Here is a 20,843-nt window from a genome sequence, read left to right on the forward strand (position 1 = left end):
TTTTAATTATTTCGCTCTAAGTTTAAGCTTTATTTATTTTATTCAATTCCGCAAAAACAGGGCAAAAACGCTTAAACTAGTAACAACAACAATTCACCCCCCTCTTGTTGCTGTTCTCGTTCCTAATTGAGTCTACAGATCCTTTAACAACTACAAATTTAAGTTAGATTTGCTAATCAATACTTTCTCACTACAATTAGAAAAGCCTTTAACAACAAAGGCTTTTTATGCTTATTTTGTCATTAAAGACATTTTACACAAAATGGCGAAAAAACATCGCTAAATATTTTGTCACTTTCACTAAGCAAGAGCAAGTTGAAAGCCTTAATAATGTCATCCATTGTCACTTTGACTAAGCAGTCCCGACTCCCGAGTGTCTTCACTCCACACATCACTTCATTCCCCACTCTCATCAAATCCCCTAAATTTTCCAGGTTTCTCTATTTCTCCATACTTCCAGATCTATTTCTCATTTTGTTAAAGCTACTACATTCATTCATTTCTGTCGGTGCATCATACTTCAATCTTTACGATGTTGGATTGGATCAATTTTTACATTTTAATCAACTATCAACTTTTATTACTTGTTCTATATTTTGCTTAATTATTAATTATTCGTTCTATACTTTGCTTAATTATTGAGTATTTGTTCTATATTTTGCTTAATTATTGATTTTAGTTATTACTGATTGTGTCGTACATTTTGCTTAATTACTGAAGACGAATCAATGTTGGAGGAGGACAGAAAAAATTAGGGAGGGTTTTGTAGGCTATATTTTGTTTTTGTTCTTATAATGGGATAAATAATGACGGTTTCAATTGTCAACCCAGTTCCCAAGGCATGACTGCATAATTTCCATTTTTGCATTTTGGTTTATTCGTTTGTCTTTACTCCACTAATCTAACATGCCATCTGTTTGAAATTCTTATGACATATTTTAATCGAATATATATTTGAATGGTAATTGTAGGGACTAGGTATCTTGTAGCTTTATGATCTCGAGTCTATATTATAATCTAACCTCGTAATCATATACTATCATATGGTAATATTATAAAGGGAGTAGTAATTGATAAGGACACGCCGTTTTTTATTTTTATTATTATAGTAATTCTGTTTTCAAAAGTTTTTTACATTTACTCTTTTGCCTTGATTTCAATATAAATTTTAAAATTAAATAATTTTAACTATGAGTTTTTAAAAATTTTAAAAAATTTATATTTAGAAAATATATATTGATACAAATCTAACAAGATTCAATATAATTGTTTTTTCTTTTAAATCGATGAAAAATTATAATTAAAATTTAACACTAAAATTCGCAAATTTTATTTTTGCACAATTTTGGGATATGAAGTAGTTTAATAATATTAAGAGGATTAGAAATCACTGTTAAATTATGTGTTAAAAGTTATGATTAGCTTTTGTTTTTTATTGTCAAAGCACATAATGGGGTGTGTAAAAAGGAAGCTGGCCCATGTGTTGTTCATATAGTCAGCAACTAATTCCACAATCATGTTATTTTTATAGGTTTGCGTGGGAACAAAGGAGGAAGTACTTATGTCTTTTGAGGGGTGATAATTGAGGTCTTACTTTGACTAAAAGTGTTCAATGTTCATGCATATAGAAGCATGTTAATGTATTTGAGATTATAGTTTGTTTTTTGGGGTTTTCTTAATTTGGTTGAAGAGCTAAGGGAGGTTAGAAGATGGGTGAAAGTGGTGATGGAGAAGAGGCAATGCAAGGGTTGGGCTGCCGCGAGCAGGAGAGGATTTTGGTGTCTGTTCGTTTGCGGCCTTTAAATGGGAAGGAAGCTTCAAGGAAGGAGCCAATAGACTGGGAATGCATCAATGATACTACTATCACATACAAAAATCACTTGTCTCCTGAAAGATCATTGTATCCAAATTCCTTTACATTTGGTAAGAAATTAATTGCAGTTGTTAATTAATCTAGATTATGGTTTGTTTTTATTATGTTGCATATTCATGTGTTGTGTCTTGTATGCATCTGAAAATCATAATTGTGTGGATTTTTGTCTGAGAATGTAACACTCTTTAGTGACATTTATAACGTTTTGTTGTGTAAGCACTCGGTGCTGTCCCTTTGGAAATATACAACAGAAGAAAGGTTAAATTAAAAAAAGAAAAAGAAAAAGAAAAATTCTGCTTTGTAATGAGTATGTAAAGGTTAGACTCCAGAGCATGTTTGTGTGTTAGCTTTTAGGTTCTGGAATACTGTTTTCGCTAGATGAGCTGTGTGAAGGTGTAATTTATTTTACATTCATGTTAATTGGACTTTGTTGGCAATGAGATTTGAAACCTAAACTGGGTCAACGGACACTCTACTGATCTTCATTGTTCTTGTTGTTCCCACCTGGGTATTGTTATTGATTCAGACAGGGTGTTTAGATGTGATTGCTCTACAAGGCAGGTGTATGAAGAAGGAGCCAGAGCAGTTGTTCTTTCGGCTGTCTCCGGCATCAACTGTGAGCACACTATCTTTGTGCATTGTCGACTTTTTTCTGTTTAAAGCTTTGATGATCATGTTTGGAAAACCTTCTCTTGTAGCGAGTGTTTTTGCATATGGGCAAACAAGCAGTGGTAAAACATTTACTATGTCTGGTATAACTGAGTATACTATGGAGGACATTTTTGCCTATACACAGAAGGTGAGAAAAAAGTTATTTATTATTTATTTTACCGGATTTTATGCTCAACTCTATCCACTTATAGATGCTTTGTATGCTCGTAGCACAAAGAAAGAGATTTCCAGTTAAAGTTCTCTGCTATAGAGATCTACAATGAATCTGTGAGAGATCTATTGACAGCAGATCATAGTCCCCTTCGCCTTTTGGATGACCCAGAGGTGATTTCTTTTCTTATGAGACTAGTTTATGTTCGTCCATCACTATAAAAATGTTACAATAGATGAGAGTATGAGATTCTCTCTCATGCAAGTGTGAGCTATTATTTGACATCCTTCTTGACAGAGAGGTACAGTAGTTGAGAAACTTACCGAGGAGACTCTGCGGGACTGGGACCACTTTAAGAAACTTCTTGCTGTATGTGAAGGTAAATTAACACATTTGATGTCCTAAAAAAGGTAGTTTTCTAATTGAATATTGGAGATTACATGGACACATTTACATTTGCAGAACAAAGGCAGATAGGGGAGACTTTTCTCAATGAAGCTAGCTCACGTTCCCACCAAATTATCAGATTGGTATGTTTCTCATGAATTATGTGCTAAATGATTATGATACACAAATCTTCATTGACTTCTAAAATACTCACAAAGGGTGAGAGTGATTGAATAGGAAACATATGTTAAGTAATTGCAATTGACCAATCATTTTGGGTTTTGCAGACAATTGAGAGTTCAACTCGTGAACTTTTAGGCAAAAGTAATTGTAGCACCCTTACTGCTACTTTGGTAAGTGTCATTATATGTTACCTGAGCCTATAAATCATAAGGTTAGGATAGCTTTTTTGCAGCGATAAACATTGTTCCTTTTCTGTACTGACAGAATTTTGTGGATCTTGCTGGAAGTGAGCGGGCTTCACAAGCATTATCTGCTGGATCCAGGTTGAAGGAAGGATCACATATAAATCGAAGTTTGTTAACATTGGGAACAGTGATTCGTAAATTGAGGTGACTTCTTATTTCCACATATTTATAGGTTTTTGGTTTCGTAGTATAATGGACTATAGTAAAATTACTTAATCCTGTGCGCTTCTTATTTTTGCTGATAGTGTTGGTTTCTTAGTATGATGGACTATATCAAAATGGTTTACTTAATCATTTGCGCGTCTTATTTCTGTGAAGTTCTTGATGATGTTTGTAATCAAGGTCGATCAATAAGACCTCTTTGTTACTCTTATAAAAGAGTAAGGTTGCTTATCGCCACTTCCAGAACCCTGCCAAGAAAGAATCCATCTAGTGGCATTGGGTCAGTTGAATGTGTGTCAACTTTCAAGATTATTTCTAGAGTTTGTTTTCTTGCAAGTACTAATTCGATGTCAGTTTATATCCTATCGCATAGCCCATTGGGGTATTTCTTGATTTGGTTCTCCTTTGTGTTGCTTTCGAGGGAATTTTGTATGAGAATGTGTGACAAAATATGCATTTTTGACTAAAGTTAAAAGAATTGAAGGCGTTAGACCCAGAATACTCAAATCTAGAATTACTCGCTGATCAGATGACTCATTTAGAAAGACATAAAGTGGCATTCGTAAACCTTTAACTGTTTGTTGACTGACAACTTCCTTCAGAAATTATTGTGTCTTGTGAGGGTATTGACTGTCTAAAAGGACTGCAACTTGATTCCTAATGGAGCATGTTTCCATATTTTGCTCTCCATTGGTGCAGCATTTTATCCAACTTTTAAGTTGAACCACTATGCTTGTTTTTGGCCTGTAAATAATAACGTCAGTAACTTAAATAGTTCATTCTCTATTGCTAATATGGTGCATGATATCTCACACGGCCATTTTCTCTGTGGATTATGTTTTATATAAACAATGTATGCTTTAATTGATCTGTGATTATAAACCTTCCTATTATATATATATATATATATATATATATATATATATATATATATATATATATATATGTATTACTTGCAGTAAGGGTCAAACTGGGCATATTCCTTACCGAGATTCAAAGCTCACGCGGATATTACAATCCTCCCTGGGAGGCAATTCTAGAACTGCTGTCATATGTACCATGAGTCCTGCACGCATTTATGTAGAACAATCCAGAAACACCCTCCTTTTCGCAAGTTGTGCTAAAGAAGTTACTACTAATGCTCGTGTAAATGTTGTCATATCCGACAAAGCCTTGGTGAAGCACTTGCAAAGAGAATTGGCAAGACTTGAGAGTGAGTTGAGTAGCTCAAGCCCCACCAGTGGGTCTCTTGATACTAACCTGTTGAGAGAAAAGGATTTTAAAATAGATGAGGTGATCTTTTATTAGTGGCTTAAGAATAAGATTATTGTTTTATCTGTGAATTCTTACATTTCTGCACGTTTTATACATACACCATATCGTTTCCTAATCAATCTAGTTAAGTTTAGGCTCTTTAAGCCTTTGAAACCTTTCTCGTGTTATCTTAGTAATTTTTTCAACAGGCAATTTTTTCGTGAAAATTTGCTATGGTTTAGCAAGAGATGAAATCAATAAACTTCATTTTTAGTAAGCAGATTTTCTCTGTGCTTGTTTCTGGTTGCATTGAAGAAGAAATTGTATGGATTTAGAACTGAATCTTATTTACTGAATTCTAATCACTGGACTTGTACTAGATATCCTTTCCCTGAAGTGGATTTGATCAGACCTATTTTGAAATCTTAAGATTTTATTGTGTATGAAAATTGACATTTTTGATGATGATGAACTGTGAACTTTTACTTTTAAAACTTTGATCTGACAGTTGTTGGGAAATGAGCAAAATTAGTTGAACAAATAAGTCCTTAACTCGACAGTGCTTTGAATTGCAAATTACAGGAAGATGATAGCTAGTATATCTTAAGATAAACTAGCATCTTGGTTTCCAATATCGTTACTGTTTGAATTGATATTTCCATCTAAAATTGGTTGAACATTGTTACTATTTGGCTTTGTGATTTGTCCTTTGAAATGAGAGGTCATCTGCTCACTTTGAACAATATATAAGTTGACATGAATAGAAGATTTGAGTTGAAATTTCTTTGCTATATGAGGCATATAAACTCTAATCATGTTCATTATATTTGCCTACCTCATTGAGGTCATCTCCAACTGTATAATTTTTAATGCTCAAGGAGTTGTAAATGTTGTCTAATCTTTAATGACTGAATCTATAGTTCTTTTCACTGTACAGTTGGAAAGACGGGTAAATGAGTTGACTGTACAACTGGATCATGCTCTATCCCAAATTCATAACTTGCAGCAGCGAGCTGGTGAACGAAGACTTGTTATATGGGTAAGTAACATTCATATGGTATAAAAAATCATATTTTTATAATTTTCCTTAATATTTCTTTGATTACATGCAGGAGGAAAATTCTTCTTACTCTCGATTACATGTTCGTCAAGATTCTGAAAGTTCCTGCTTAGATGCACCCTCTACAGTGGATCACCACTCCTTTGATGCTCGTTCTCCATCATTTGAATATACTCATTCTCCAGATAGACATAGTAGACTCAGCTATGGTGAAAACTACTCATCTTCTGACATTGATGAAAATCTTCCTACCAGTAGCCAATCCGAGAACAGGTTCATAGAGACACAAAATGATGTCTCCCCGCTCATGCATATGCAGACTCCAGTTGTGGAAATGACCCATTATCAAGTTCCTGAAATATTTGGAGAACGAAAAACCGACCTTTCAGAAACTGGTCAAGCAGAAACAGGCGTACAAACTATTAACTCTTTTGAAAATGATATTCGTCACTTGTCAAAGGAAACTGGGGAGGAAAGCTCGGATACCTTTGAATTATGTCTCCAGAATGTTTCTAATGGGTATGGATCCCAATCACCCTACGTTGTATTTGATCCATTTCATGTTTCTGATGAATTTGGTGAGGAAGCCCTCGACTCTTGTGAAGTTGAGCAGCGCCACATCTCTGAGGGACTTGCTGGGACAATCACCAACCATGATGATTTCTTCCTACACGGAACTCCAGAGGCAGCTAGATTACAGAATCATGAAAACTTTGATGATCACTGCAAGGAGGTTCACTGCATAGAATTTCAAAATCTACAAAATAATGTATTACTACCCAAAGAGAAGCGAAAAGCATTACTATCAAAGAATATGGAGAATGATACATACGCAGATGATGAACAAACACAATATCGTGACTTGGAAAATGTCAACTCTTCTCTTCAGGATTCTGAAGAACCATCTAGTAGACAGCTAATAGATGATGAGCCTCAAATTCAGAACTCCAATGGTATGGAAAGTAGTCCTCAATCAAGCAACCTGAGGACATCTGTTTCATCTCCAGAAGAGGTGAAGTGTGAAATCAAAATTGAGAGGGGAGAGGCTGAGTATAGTGTTGGAACCGAGAAGTTTATTACTCTTGGAGTTGATGCTGGCAATTGTGTTCCTCAGATTCAAACTGGATATGCACGACTTGATGCAGTTCAGGTTGCAGAAGTTGGGCTTTCTAACCACTTGGATTATATTGAGAACTATACATCTCTCTCGGCCAGAAAGGATTTTACCAAGTCCAAATCGATGGATCAACTTCAACTTCGAAAATTTCAGGTGATTATTTTTGAGTTTTCATGTAGACCTGTAACTGAGTTCTGAGCTTTTCTTCATTTCAGCTGGCCTTAACTTTCATTTGAGAATGTTATCCCTACCCCTCACGAGTTCAATCATTTTTCCTGGCAGACTTTCATAGTTGTAGCTGCGTCTTCTGGGATAGCAATTCAATTTTGTCTTCTAGTTAACGTCCTATATTCACACCAGTGCCAAATACTTGTACCTTATTCGTTTCAGGTTGAGGAAAAATATCAGAAGCAACATAACTTTATCAAGAACGTGAAAGATGTTAGCTTAAATTCGCAAGATGATTTGGTTGATAGTCCTCCGCCTCTTTCAGATGTTAAGAAATTACAGGATGGGATTATTGAGCTTTGGGATGCCTGCAACATTTCATTGATACATAGAACCTGTTTTTTCCTTCTCTTCATCAAAGATGGCCATGCAGACACAATTTACATGGAGGTAGAACGCAGAAGACTCAGCTACATCAAAGATTCATTTTCTTTGGGAAAAGCAGCTATCTTAGATGGTTGCCAACTCACACCTATTTCAAGGTATGAAGCTTGAGATTTGGTGCTTTTAGTTCTAGATTTCATTCTCTTTGGCTCTCATGCTAAACTTGAATAAATTTTGTTCCACCATAGACTAATATCCTCCTATTACAAAACATCCTATACAGAATACGATAAACATTGAAGAAAGTAAAAAGAAACTACATTTTACTTTTCGGTGTGATTGATGGATTATCATTGTTGTTCTTGAAACAGTAAATGGGCTCTTCTCTCTGAAAGGAAAATGTTGAGTAAGCTAATGAAACGAAGGCTCTCTAAACAAGAGAGGAGGGAAATATATGTGAGATGGGGCATCAGTGTAGATAGTAAAAAGAGGCGCTCACAACTCGCTCATCTTCTTTGGTTCAATGCCATAGACATGGACCACATCATGGAAAGTGCTAAGATTGTTGCTCGACTAGTTCGGTTCAGTGAACCCCAAGTTCCGAAGGAGGTATTTGGTCTTAGTTTGACGACTACCCAGAGGCGGAGAAAATCATTTGGGGGAAGCAGATTCCTAACCATTTCATGTAAGAAACATATTCCAGAAGTTATTCATTGAGCTAATGTGTTGTAGCTAATTGTAGGTTTGTGGTAAGTACCTCAATTCAGACATGCTCATTCTTTTGTTAGGTAATCTGTAATCGTGAGCGTTAGTATTGACTATTGTTGCATTTGCTAATGCTAGAGCGCCTTTGTCTTCAGCCTTTACGAGCGCCCCAAGTATGAATGCCTTATTATTTGGTATGTTAAGATAATGCAACAAGTTTTATAGCGAATGGTCCTCCCTTTCCATAATCATGTATCCAATGTATAATTCTTGTTGATTCTTTCATAATAAACAAGCATAGTGGAAGTGCCTTCTTTTCCATTAGCATTTTCCCTCTTCTCACTTCCTTTTTGATTAGGTTAATTGAAAACTAGAATTATAACTGGGCAGATGATACATACAACTCTTTTAAGTGTGGAAACATCTTGTAACGGCAAAACCTCTATAATGCTTATTAACTGTCAATTTTATCAACAAATGAAGCTTAAGTTAATGATTGCTGCCCTTTAATATGCTATATATAATTTGTCTTGCTCCTCACATAAGAATTCTTTGAACTAGAAGTATGGTACAATCAGACAACATATGTCATTAGATATTTCACTTGAAATGATAAAGGGAAGATGAGATTTAAACTCGTGAATGGTAAATGAGATTTAAACGAATGGCCTATTGTTACATCGACGTTTATTGTCATGTTAATCCAATCAAAAGTTTAAGTGATATGTTGTATACTACCGTTATATCATCGTAGAAAGTAAGAAAGTGTGGAAAGAAGGAAGTTGATAACAAGTAAAAATATATATAACTTGTAAAAAGTAAAAAAGCATAGACGAAATTGTCGTGGAGAGTTAGAATTTTTAACGCCAACAATATTGATTCCAATGAGATTAAGGTGCACATATCTTGTATCACAACAAACTTGAAATAATGAATACAGAGAACAATAGATATTAACGTAAATAAAAGAGTTGCATACAAGGCTAGATGGAACCTTTCCTTGAGCGATACTTCTCCAACTTTGGTGTCTAAGGAAAAACCTTGAAGCTTGCTTCGAGATACAATTGGCACAATGCCTTTACTCAATGGTCAATATTGATTCGAAATAGAAAAAGATAAATATCAGACAAAGATTGCAAGTTTAAGATAAATATCATAGAGAAAGATTGCAACTTTTTCACTAAGAAAAAGAGTTTGGGAAAATATTATAATATTATGAGTTGTATGGATTCACTTTTTATAGAAATCCCTCAAAACACTAGCCTAATTGCCCACTACCTCACGTCAGGTCAAAAGCCAAAGATTCTACCATTTCCAAAGCAAAGAACAGATAAAACGCAAGATATGCGACTAACTGCAAAGTCGATGATCTGTTGAGTATCAAGGCACACGGGTTCGAGCTTGCCCGCCGTCCTAAAATTATCATTTCAAAACCCAATAAATTTTTCCATTTTTTAAAAATCGGATGTCGGATCAAATTATTAAGCAGGCCCCTGGTTAGTGGTTAGTGGTTAGTGATCAGTGGCTAGTGCCAACAGTTCATCAGACAAGTTCGTAGTCGAATTCTTTATCGACTTGTTTTCTCAAACATAAACACGAAACGAAGGAAGTATAATGCTCTTCTCTGGCTACAATTAACTCACTCCTGTATTTCATTCGATCATGTAAAATCTTCCATCACAAATGGGAGCATCAGAATCAACGCTTTCATCCTCCGTCGTAACTCTTCCTTCTCATTCCTCTGCTTAATTTTTAGTTTCCCTTATTGATTGTGAACCAATTGTTTAACTAGTGTGATCCTTACAATGCGTTCTTTTTTGAATTGATTGAAATGAGGTTTTTTTCTTCTTTTGTGGACGAGTTCAGAAACCGGAGGATCAGATAACTACAATATCTGAACGAATTGAAGAGGTTGACCCAATTTTGGAGAGATTAAAATCGCTTAAAATTGTAAGATTTATGTACCTTTTTATCAAGTTATTCGTTTGATATTATATGAAATTAAAGTTTTCTGCAATTTAAAATGTCACTTATTAGATTTTGCATGAATTTTATGTTTACTGTAATCGATGAATCTTTGAAATTTAGTTAGTGGAATGAAGAAAAAACTATAATTTTTAAATGATGTTGCAGGCTACACCAATTCTAACAGCTTTGCCAGCAGAGAGCACTTTGACGGATCTTTTAGTGAGAAAGCCCTCATCTTCCTCTAAACATGGTACTCATGTTTTCTACTTTGATAGATATGCATTTTTTCAGTTATTTGCAGTTAGTAAATCTATTTGTTACATGTGCCTTGACTCAGTTGCAATTCATGTGTGGGCAAAGGCTTGCTTAGTATGATAGGATATGTATGAGGAGAGGCTTGGTTAAGCCAAAAGGAACATTTGGAGAAAGGAAGCAGTATTGAAGTTTTGGGGGAAGTGGTTAAAGCCAAATGCACTAGTCTGTTAGGTTTTCGTGCTTACCGTTTTAGGCTAATTAGAACCTATCCTAATGCATTGTAGTAACCTCTGGAGTCTGGCCTTAACACTTAAGGAAAACTTTAACTCTTGGAAAAAATCTCCATTTTAATTCCTCATTGAATTCTTGGAGAACTCCTTTGTTTTTTTTTCATCAATTAATAACACAATCTAGGTTTAGGGAGGACATAGCCCATATTGGTTGAATAAACCTCATTAACTTTCTTTTTTTTTGAAGATAACCTCATTAACTTTTTTGTTGTTTGATTGCATTGATTTGCATGTTCTTATTTCAAATCCCCAATTTTGTATTTTTTGAGTTTTGATCCAATCAAGGGCACTAACTATTGATCTTAGGTAATTCAAGATTGATTATACATCCTTTAATTCTCAGCTCACAATAGTTCGTATCAGAGTAAGTGGTTCTAGGTGGTGATATTGATTATTCTTGGTTGATCTGGGCTAAAAAAGATGCTTATATGAAGCCTGACTTTGAGAAGTTTTATAGAAATCATAATTTTAGGTTATGACAAATAAAGGACATTTTGATTTTAATTGGTGTGCAAAAGACCATTAATGGAATTGCTACAAGGTCCAGAGGAATGACTATTACAAGATGGAAAGACATTGACTCTAAGGCGTTGAAAGCAATGCAGTTGTGCCTTTCAAACATAGAGTAGGAAAAAAGGCCGCATCACATTGCATCGGCCGCGTTGTAAAGGTTTTTGAAACAAACGAACCGATTTGCATCAAGGGATATCTTATGGTTTCGACCGATATTTAGGCGATATGATAATTGCATCACTCCCGTTACCGCGATCGCAACCATTATCGCATTTTTACACTATGCTTTCAAATGATGTCTAGAGAAGTAGTGAATGAAGAGAGTATTGATAGATGAATTTTAGGTCTTTGTAAATCAAACAAGACCCAAGGTCAAAATTTGACAAAAAGGACCAACATGCACATAACATGCAATCCTACTTAAATAGGATTTAGTTTCTAGGCTTCTTTTCGCAAGCCATGGACAAAGGCACACAAATAGTCACAAACTAACCACAAACACTACCCAATTTTATATAAATGAGGATTGGCTTCTAGGCTACTACTTCAAAGACATAACAAAACACGAAAAATTCTTCATGCTAAGCATTGAATCTTGGAAGGAAGTAGGAATGAGGTTAAGCACTCCTAGATATACCTTGCACTCTTCTAATCAACTTCCAAGAATCACAAAACAACCCAACAAGCATGAATAACCCATAATCACCTCCACATTGTACTAGAGAACCATTAGGCCCCTAGTCCTAAAAGCTAGTTCATTCGAAAACGCTATAAGATCATGACCCAAATATCGTATACAGGAAAACGCCACTTATGTGTTCTCTGTTTCTTTTCCGCATGCTTGGTTAAGGTAGTGAAATTCAAAGATTCCATTTTTCCAACCTATATGAAGTATTTGGTTTAATGATAAAAGTTTAATTAGAGGCAATATGAAATTCTGATGAAGTAACCGTTCAGAGGGAAGCATTAGGCGAACCGCTAATATATAGAAAAGCATCAGAAAAGAAGTTAAAGGATTTAACATGATAATTTACGTTGTTTTAATTTCTAAGGAAAACAACTTCCACTTTTCACATTTTACTAACCCACTTTTTGTCATTTTTTTGTTCCGTTTTCATGATGCTACCAGAACATCTTTGAATTTTGGCTTATCAATGATCAAACCTAAACCATGAATTTGGAAATGTGAAAATGCTTGGATAGAGTATGATAGGGCAAAAAAAAAAAGGTAAGAGGTAGTCTCTTTTAATACCATCCTACGCTTGCAAAGGCTGCACCTTATCAAAAAGCTGAAAACCTTGACTGCATTTTCTGTGGGGATATTCCTCTTTATTACCGTGATGGTGCGATGTAACAGACTATGCTTTAGGATTAGCCTTCAACTACCACATTTTTTGGTTGGAACAAAAAAAAAAATGTTTATCAAGTGTTTCACACAACTTCATACCTAAGCTAATATAAGCTTTCATTCATCCAGACCATAGTATCTTCAACTAGAGTGTCCAGATCCACTGACATCAGACTCATATAGAACAAAAGCGGCAAGTCATTTAACATTTCTGAGAGGAATAGCTGAAAGTGAAGGTCCGCTACTTTTTCACTTACCAAATGGAGGATCTATGATAGTCACAAATACTATTTAGGGTCATGTTCTGGTCTTTCTCGTGCTGCATATTTGTGAATATGCTAGTTGTTCTTGAATATCTGATGCAGTTAGCATGCGTAGACCATGTTATTTGTTGTACATTGTAGATTATGAGGGAAAATAAATGCCGCTTAATAGTATGGAATCTGTTCAAACTTCAAAGTATGCTACCTAGCAAAATTCTTTGTGTCTGTGTTGACCTGGAGTGAAAGATGTGAATGTAGAATCCAGGTTTCATGTGGAGCATTTGAACAATTAAGTGATGCCTCTAATATGTGAAAGCACAAGGCATGGGGCAAGGTGATTTCAATCACACTTAGCTGTTAATACATTGTCAAAAGATTGGCATTAGGATCATGAGCCTTCTGAGAGAAGTCAGGCTATTTGAAAGTTTTTCTTGTGAAATTCTTTGTATATATCATTCTCTTTTTTATGCCTTCATTTTTTCACAGCAGAAGAGGGGGAGCACATCTCTGTTCTGGTTCAATTAAATATGGCCAGCATTGGAAATTTTGTGCTTACATCTTTTTTTATGCTTTCTGAAATTGTGTGAATTCTGCTTGTGTTAGGTACTTTAAACCCAAAGGTAATTTTGGAGCTTTTCGCCATGTATCGTGATTGGCAGGAGGAGAAGGCTCAGAAGATTGCTTATACACAGGTTTGCGTTCTATCTAAATACTAACCTTTATGTGTGTAATTCTTCCATTTCCGGGCAAGATGTTTAAAGTATCATGTTTGAATGAAACATTCATATGTAGGTCATTTACAAAAGAGAGAATCCTGTATATTATCATTTATCATCATATTAAGCATCTTGTTTGAGACACATGTGGTGATGCGGGTCAAACATTTTTGTTTCTCTAGGACAGCTTCTTAGTTTATTTGCTTGACGAAGGGACTATCCTTGTTAATCTTACCTTTTGATAAACGAGGCGAAAGCCTTAATTTGCAAGAATTTCCTAACATTGCTACTGTGCTAGAGGTCAGAGCAACAAAACAGAATCTAGCATTCCTCCAGCATTTATTTTTTATATTTTTGTCTTATAGAGTCCACTTCAATAAAGGGGAATATTCTGAAATCTTTTTAATTATAACTGTAATGTATCTGATCACAATTCACAGCATTTTACCAAACTGTGTTTGCTTTTATTGTTAAATAACATGGTTCGTATATTTTGAATCAAGGGTCTATTTCAGATATTCTGTTTGTTTCTATGTGGACAAAGTTGCACTCAGGCAACCTAATTTACCATCTCTTAAAGAGAGTGTAACTAGAGGTTTTGGAAAAGCATAAATGTTGATCTTTATTTGAACTAAAGCTGCATACTTTAATTCACAGGCTGGTTACTCTTCTTATATGCTCTGCAGATGTTTCTGTTTTTAGATTTTAATCATGATACCACAATGAAAACGATGTTATATTAGAGATCAAACTAACGTGTTTCAATCTCTAATATCACCAAGATCGAATGTATGAAGTCTTGTGACAAACAAATTACGCTATCAATTACATCGATGTTTGTAAGAGAAAATAATGCAATAAAAATGACACAAAGATTTAACGAGGTTCACCAACTTAGGCTACGTCCTCCGGTGTGTAGTATCTCTTATATTATCAAAGGAGTTCAAAGAACTCTCAAATATGGAGAATTACAATAGAGAAGAGATATAGGCTAGTGTTTGGCTTGGGGTGTATTTTGTGGATATTTTTGGTGAGTAGACAAGCTCTCTATTTATAGGGACTAAAAACTAAATGCAATACAATTTATGAGTCAAAGAATTAAAAGAGCATTAACACACAGCTGAAAAAGGAAACGTAACAAAACAGCATCCAAGACTTGAACAGACGAGTAGAAGTATCCAAAGCTGGCCACTGACCAACTGCTCGTTCGAGCAGCACCATGCTGCTGCCTTCTGACTTGCTGCTGTAATGTGCTCGTTCGAGCCACAGTACGCTCGTTCGAGCATGGCTCACCTGAACCTTCTGGAAGCTACTGACCATACAGCTCGTTCAAGGCAATTGTTAGCTAATGTGTGCCTTGTTCGAGCATCTTGAACAAGTGCTGACTGTTTACCTTCACCATCATTAAAAACATCCATCATACCTCTTAATATCCATGTTTATGTGTCTTCATCAATATACCCATAACTCATGATTTAATACACACACTTTGACACGCACATTAAGTCCTACTTAATCACCCACTTAATATTGCCATAGGATTCCATTCCAAAAGTCACTCATAAATGCACACTTGAATTGTGCACTCAAGTCACCATTCATAACACACAAGATATTTAAACTTCATCAATTCTCAAATCATTTTCCATGTTTTCAAAGCTCCTGTAGTAGCCCACTATTAGCCTTCAAATTTAATTTCTTAAATCTGATTTCCTTCTGGGAGTCCAATCTGCAGTGCTTGTGGTAATCTACTTTTGTTTGGTCGAAATTCTGTTTCGTGTTTTGTTTGACTCAAGCTGGTGCGTTGAAATATCTGTATAAGCTCTGAACAGAACTGCTCGTTCTAGGATAGAGGTGAACCATGGAACCAATATGGTGGGAAATGTAGTTGCTAACCTATCTCGTGGAGGAATTTGTATGGAGGGGAATTTTTTAGACTTGGGTTCATGTTGCTTAGTTGGTGTGTCTATGACTATGCTTAATCCTTGTTCTTAATTATATGGTGAATCTACCGCCTAACTGTTTATTTTCCTTCTAACATTTCCTCTTGCATTAGTTTTCTGTGCTTTCTTTGTTTTGCAAGAGTCTCGACTCTTGTACTACTGTGATCCTTTTAATTTTTCATTTTTTAGGGCTCATCAACAAGATTATTAGTTCTTTGAAATTTCACAAACCGTGAATCCTCTTTCAGTTCTAGACAAACGAGTTTGTTGAAAACTTAGAGGGAAACCAAGTTATCCCCAAGCCAAATCATAATGATCAATTATAAGTACTACTTGGTTTTTGGTCCAGATGGATAGCCTCAACCTATTTGGAGCTTAGTAAAGAAGTGTTAATTTAGAATTTTATCTAGATTTCGTTAGAATGGAACATTATCTTAGAATTCTATCTCAATAACATTGTATACCTTGATTCTTTGTTATTATGAGTGTTTTCATACTTCTTAACCTGAACTATCTGATGTGCTATACTTTTTGGGACACTGATTGAATCAATACTTTTGCAGGAAGAAATTGAAAACAAGATAGAAGTTGTAGATGCATTGGCAGTTAAACTTAAGCAACGGTTCAATGGCTCTGTATCTGCAATGAAGACTGCTTCACAACATTTATCCGAAGGTGACACTGATATTACAGCATGCCTTGCCATTTTTATTTATTACATAATTATTATTTTATGCCTACTGATGATTATATTTTGCTACAATGGAAATTATCTCATGTTTCTGTGTTCATTTTAAGTTTTAACCTAACATTAATTGCATCTTATGTTTCTATATCTGCAGTTCATGCATTACAAGTGGAGCTCGGGGAGCTTAAAGGGCGGTTAACTGAGGTTATTAGTAATTGTGATTCGTTGTGTAAGAGAATTAATTCTGACGGGCTTGAGTCACTTCGGTCATCTGTTACGCCTTTCTCAGCAACATCCACTTCGAACCCGTGTTCAGTTGTCAAACACATAAATCCTCCTTCAGAAAAAGCTGGAGTTGAAAACTAATAATTTGAGCTTTACATTCCCTACACTGTATTTTTTCAAACCAGTGTATGTTTTCTTTATAGCAGTCAACAGGGTGATTATTGATGAACTCATGGCTTGTTTATATCCATTCTTACAAAGATTTGTGTTAGTCCTTGTTTCTGCCTACTTTTACAGCATATTCACCATAGCAACTTACCGTTTGGTTAGTGGTACTAAGCAGTGATAATGAGAATGATTTATAGTGTAAAATTTCATCAAAAGTTCAATGTCATTTTTATGATAATAAAACTTTGATCACAAAAAAAAAATTTTGTTTACAAATTTCCACTACTACCTAATACCATCTCTGCCAATGGTTATACATTGGCATAAATTTTATGAAAAAAATGAGATGAATGAAGTTGGACAAGTATGGCCATCAAGGTAGCCAAAGTGATTTTTCAACTAAAATTATACTAATTTTCATATTACCACCGTTTATTATCATCTACCAAACGCGCCGTTAATGGTTTAATGAGACTAAAATGCTATCATACAAAAATGTTGTTGATCGATAAAATAGCAGTTTAAGTGACGTTTAATAATGCATGTAATTGTTTCAAAACGTTACAATTTGTAGCATTTCAAAATTAAAAATAGTAATTTAAATTATTCTCTACATATTTCTGAACAAATTATATTTAAACCAATACTATAACGGTTACTTTTATGGACAATACTAACTTAACAAACTTAAATATCTAATAGCACCAATTGTACAACTTAAAGCTACCCACAACTATAGTTAGTTAACTACCCATTAGTTATTATTCTGAACATGCCCTTGGTAATATGCTGCTTATGTAAAGTGTAAATTATATCTGAAGTGCAATCTGTATCCACCCCCTGCTGTAAAGTGCAAACTGCAGGATTCATTGTCATTTCCTGCTCTTCATTGTCATTCTCTATTTTATACTCTAAAGGTCAGATTTAATGGCTAACTAGCATAGGTGAGAGGTATGTATCCATTAGAGAAAATTGATGCGCAAATATTAATCCTACTACAACTTATCGGTATTGGTCCCAAGATGCAGAAGGAGATGAGTTTATTGGACATGCTCTATCAGATCATATAAACTTTGTTAACTAGTAGTTTTAGAAAACGCTTATTATTAACCGTAAAAAAATCATACTTCTATAACCATAGGAATACTACTATAACTATTTCAATTGTCACTTTATTTATTTAAAATGCCTACTTTCAAGATAAAAAAAATAATACTTACTTTAATATGAAAAAAATACATGCTCTGGTATGCACAAAAGCTTACTTTAGTATGTAAAAAGACCTATTATATTATTTTAAATATGTATGTGTTGTGTGTTAAATAGGTGTATACAGTGTTTTAAGCAAGTGTTCATAGTATGTTTAGTATTATATTAATCTATGCTAGGTAGGTATTATTAATGTTTAAAGACGTTGCTTATGATTTAATTAGTATGTGTTTATAGTTTGTTAATTATTACTTGAAAACAGGCCTAAGGTAAAGGCTATTGAGGGAGGGGATGCCCATACAGTGATTAACCAATTAATAGAGAAGGGAGAGAAAAATTTTTACTACCGTGTAAAGATAAACAAACAAAGACAACACGCACCATTGCTTTGATGTAATCATACGATGATGAAGGAAGACTACAAAATTTATGAAGATGTGGTAATATTTGACATAATTTATTGAACAAATCAATACAATCTCATACGTGGAATAATTGTAGGCATCAATAATCATTAGAGTAATCCTATATTTATTTGTGCATTAATATTTGATGAAAAGGTAAAATCATTTGAATGGGTTATTAGACAGTTTAAGAAAGTTATGAACAATAAGTTCTCGGTGTGATATTCACTAAATCAAGACGTTGCTATAGCAAATGTAGTTGAAAGGTATAAAAAACAACTTATTTTAACTATTTAAATTTCTATTTTCATATCTAAAAAAACCCCTATTGTAACTAATCTCAATACATATATATTTTTGTAAAAAGTGCAAGTATAATAAACACCTACATTAATATATATAAAAATAGCTACTATTAGTATTTTAAGTGCCTACTAATATACTATAAACACCTACTTTGTTAAATAAAAATAGTTGTTATAAGTAGTTTAAGTGCCTACTTATTAAATATATATTTCGATATGCTAAAGATGCATTATGCTTGTGGCACTAATTGAAAAATATTGTTGCTCGTTTCGAATCGTTAAAGTCAAAGGAGGATTTTTTAAGATGTTTTCCACAAGTATTTAATGGGGTGTTAGTGAAGAGGAATACCAACAGTGTTGGTCGCCACTTATAAAATGAAAGAGAATGAAAATTTTACAAATGGTTAGATCGTTTGTATAACAAACGATACAATTGTTGTATTGGATTGAGCAAAGATATTTTTTTCAGCTGTTATATTATCTTCACAAAGAAGAAAATCAAAAAAGAATGAGTTGGGTTTTGAGCCCGTAAAAACAAGATTGACACGATTTTTCAAGATTTTTTGAAACATGATGAACAAATGAAGAAAAAAGAGATTGTTTTAAAATTCTATTGCTCAAGGACAAAAACAGCATCCCAAACTTCAGATTGTTGGTTTTTGTGTCGAGGTTTACACTAGGGGTGTTCAAAACCGGATACCGGGTCGATCCGGGTCCAAGAAGAACAAATACAATCAACAATTACAAATTTACAATTTGTTATTTTAGATTCGAATAAATCAATCATAAAGGAAAGAAAAAAAGAAAATAAAGGATGCTTTGAGAAAATAAATCAACCATTTACAAATAATAAGGAGTTTGGTTTAAAATACCAAACAAACACATTATATAATATATATTGATACCATTTAAGAAAAAACATTTTCATTTGTCATTGATATAATAGACAATGTCTACTTTGTAATGAAAAATAACTACTTCAATTAGTTCAAATGTCAACTTAATATAGGACAATGCCTACTTCTTTACTTGTAAAAACTAAAAGCATTTAAAATACCAAAGTTGATATGTAAGAATACGTACTATAATTATTTGAAATGCATTTTCCTTGTCTTGAACACTCTTGAATAAAAAAAACACTTCCTTTTAACACTCCAAAGTTATTAAAGTATTAAAATATGGATAAATAAGGTTAATTTGTTTGATAAAAATAATTGAATTGAATGGTTGAAATTAAATTGAAGAAGGAGGATAGCCATAAATAATTTAATATAGGAAAAGTTTTTAAAAAAATTATCTAATCTATAGGTCTATTTGCAAAAAACTACTTTATGTGTTTTTTTTTTGCAAAAAACTACGTAATGTGATATATTTCTCTGCAAATGACTACCACTTAACGGAAAACGTTAATTGACCGTTAAGTTTGAGGTTTTGACCAACTTGAGTGGTTAAGTTGTCTATGTGGCAGTATCTTTTTTATCCTCGTATTTTTAAATTTTAAACACATAAATTAACAAAATAAAAATAAAAGATATTTGACGTTATTTTTACCCATCATAATGATTTTTTTTCAAAAAACAGACGTCGTGATTATTCTTGTGGGGTAACTTTTTTGAAAATCCGGGCGAAACAAGTACTTATTCGCCTATTTCTCGATACGTAAACCGAAAAGATATTTAACGTCATTTTTACCCATCATAATGATATTTGTTTCAAAAAACGAACGTCGCGATTATCCTTATGGGGCGACTCTTTCGAAAATCCGGTAAAAACAAGTACTTATTCGCCTATTTTTTGACACGTAAACCGAAAAAATATTTAACGTCGTTTTTATCCATCATAATGATATTTTTTCAAAAAAGGGACGTCGCCATTATCCTTACGGAGAAACTCTATCGAAAATCCGGTCGAAACAAGTACTTATTCGCCTATTTTTTGATACGAAAACCGAAAAGATATTTAATGTCGTTTTTATCCATCATAATGATATTTTTTCAAAAAACGGATGTCGTGATTATCCTTATGGGGTAACTCTTTCGAAATTCGGTCGAAACAAGTACTTATTTAAAAATACGAGGACCAATAAGATACCGCCACATAGACAACTTAAACTCTCAAATTGGTCAAACCCTTAATTTAACGGTCAATAACGTTTTCCGTTAAGTGGTAGTCATTTGCAGAGAAATA

The 20,843-nt window shown here is 34.0% G+C and overlaps 2 protein-coding genes across 2 annotated transcripts; both read left to right on the forward strand.

The window, feature by feature from the left end:
* Positions 1-204: 204 nt before the first annotated feature.
* On the forward strand, positions 205-8,688 carry LOC130807220 (kinesin-like protein KIN-7F). The gene is made up of 15 exons (XM_057672354.1): positions 205-434; positions 1,532-1,587; positions 1,691-1,923; positions 2,400-2,489; positions 2,572-2,672; positions 2,756-2,869; positions 2,994-3,075; positions 3,159-3,226; positions 3,371-3,436; positions 3,531-3,655; positions 4,633-4,966; positions 5,865-5,966; positions 6,040-7,257; positions 7,495-7,814; positions 8,028-8,688. Exons 3-15 carry the CDS (start codon positions 1,710-1,712, stop codon positions 8,371-8,373), a joined length of 3,180 nt encoding a protein of 1,059 aa, XP_057528337.1. The 5' UTR covers positions 205-434; positions 1,532-1,587; positions 1,691-1,709; the 3' UTR covers positions 8,374-8,688.
* Positions 8,689-9,637: 949 nt separating this feature from the next.
* On the forward strand, positions 9,638-16,841 carry LOC130807221 (uncharacterized). The gene is made up of 6 exons (XM_057672355.1): positions 9,638-10,080; positions 10,228-10,311; positions 10,495-10,579; positions 13,602-13,690; positions 16,221-16,332; positions 16,500-16,841. Exons 1-6 carry the CDS (start codon positions 10,045-10,047, stop codon positions 16,709-16,711), a joined length of 618 nt encoding a protein of 205 aa, XP_057528338.1. The 5' UTR covers positions 9,638-10,044; the 3' UTR covers positions 16,712-16,841.
* Positions 16,842-20,843: the final 4,002 nt, after the last annotated feature.

The sequence above is a fragment of the Amaranthus tricolor genome, chromosome 3 (assembly GCF_026212465.1).
Source record: "Amaranthus tricolor cultivar Red isolate AtriRed21 chromosome 3, ASM2621246v1, whole genome shotgun sequence".
Taxonomy (NCBI): domain Eukaryota; kingdom Viridiplantae; phylum Streptophyta; class Magnoliopsida; order Caryophyllales; family Amaranthaceae; genus Amaranthus; species Amaranthus tricolor.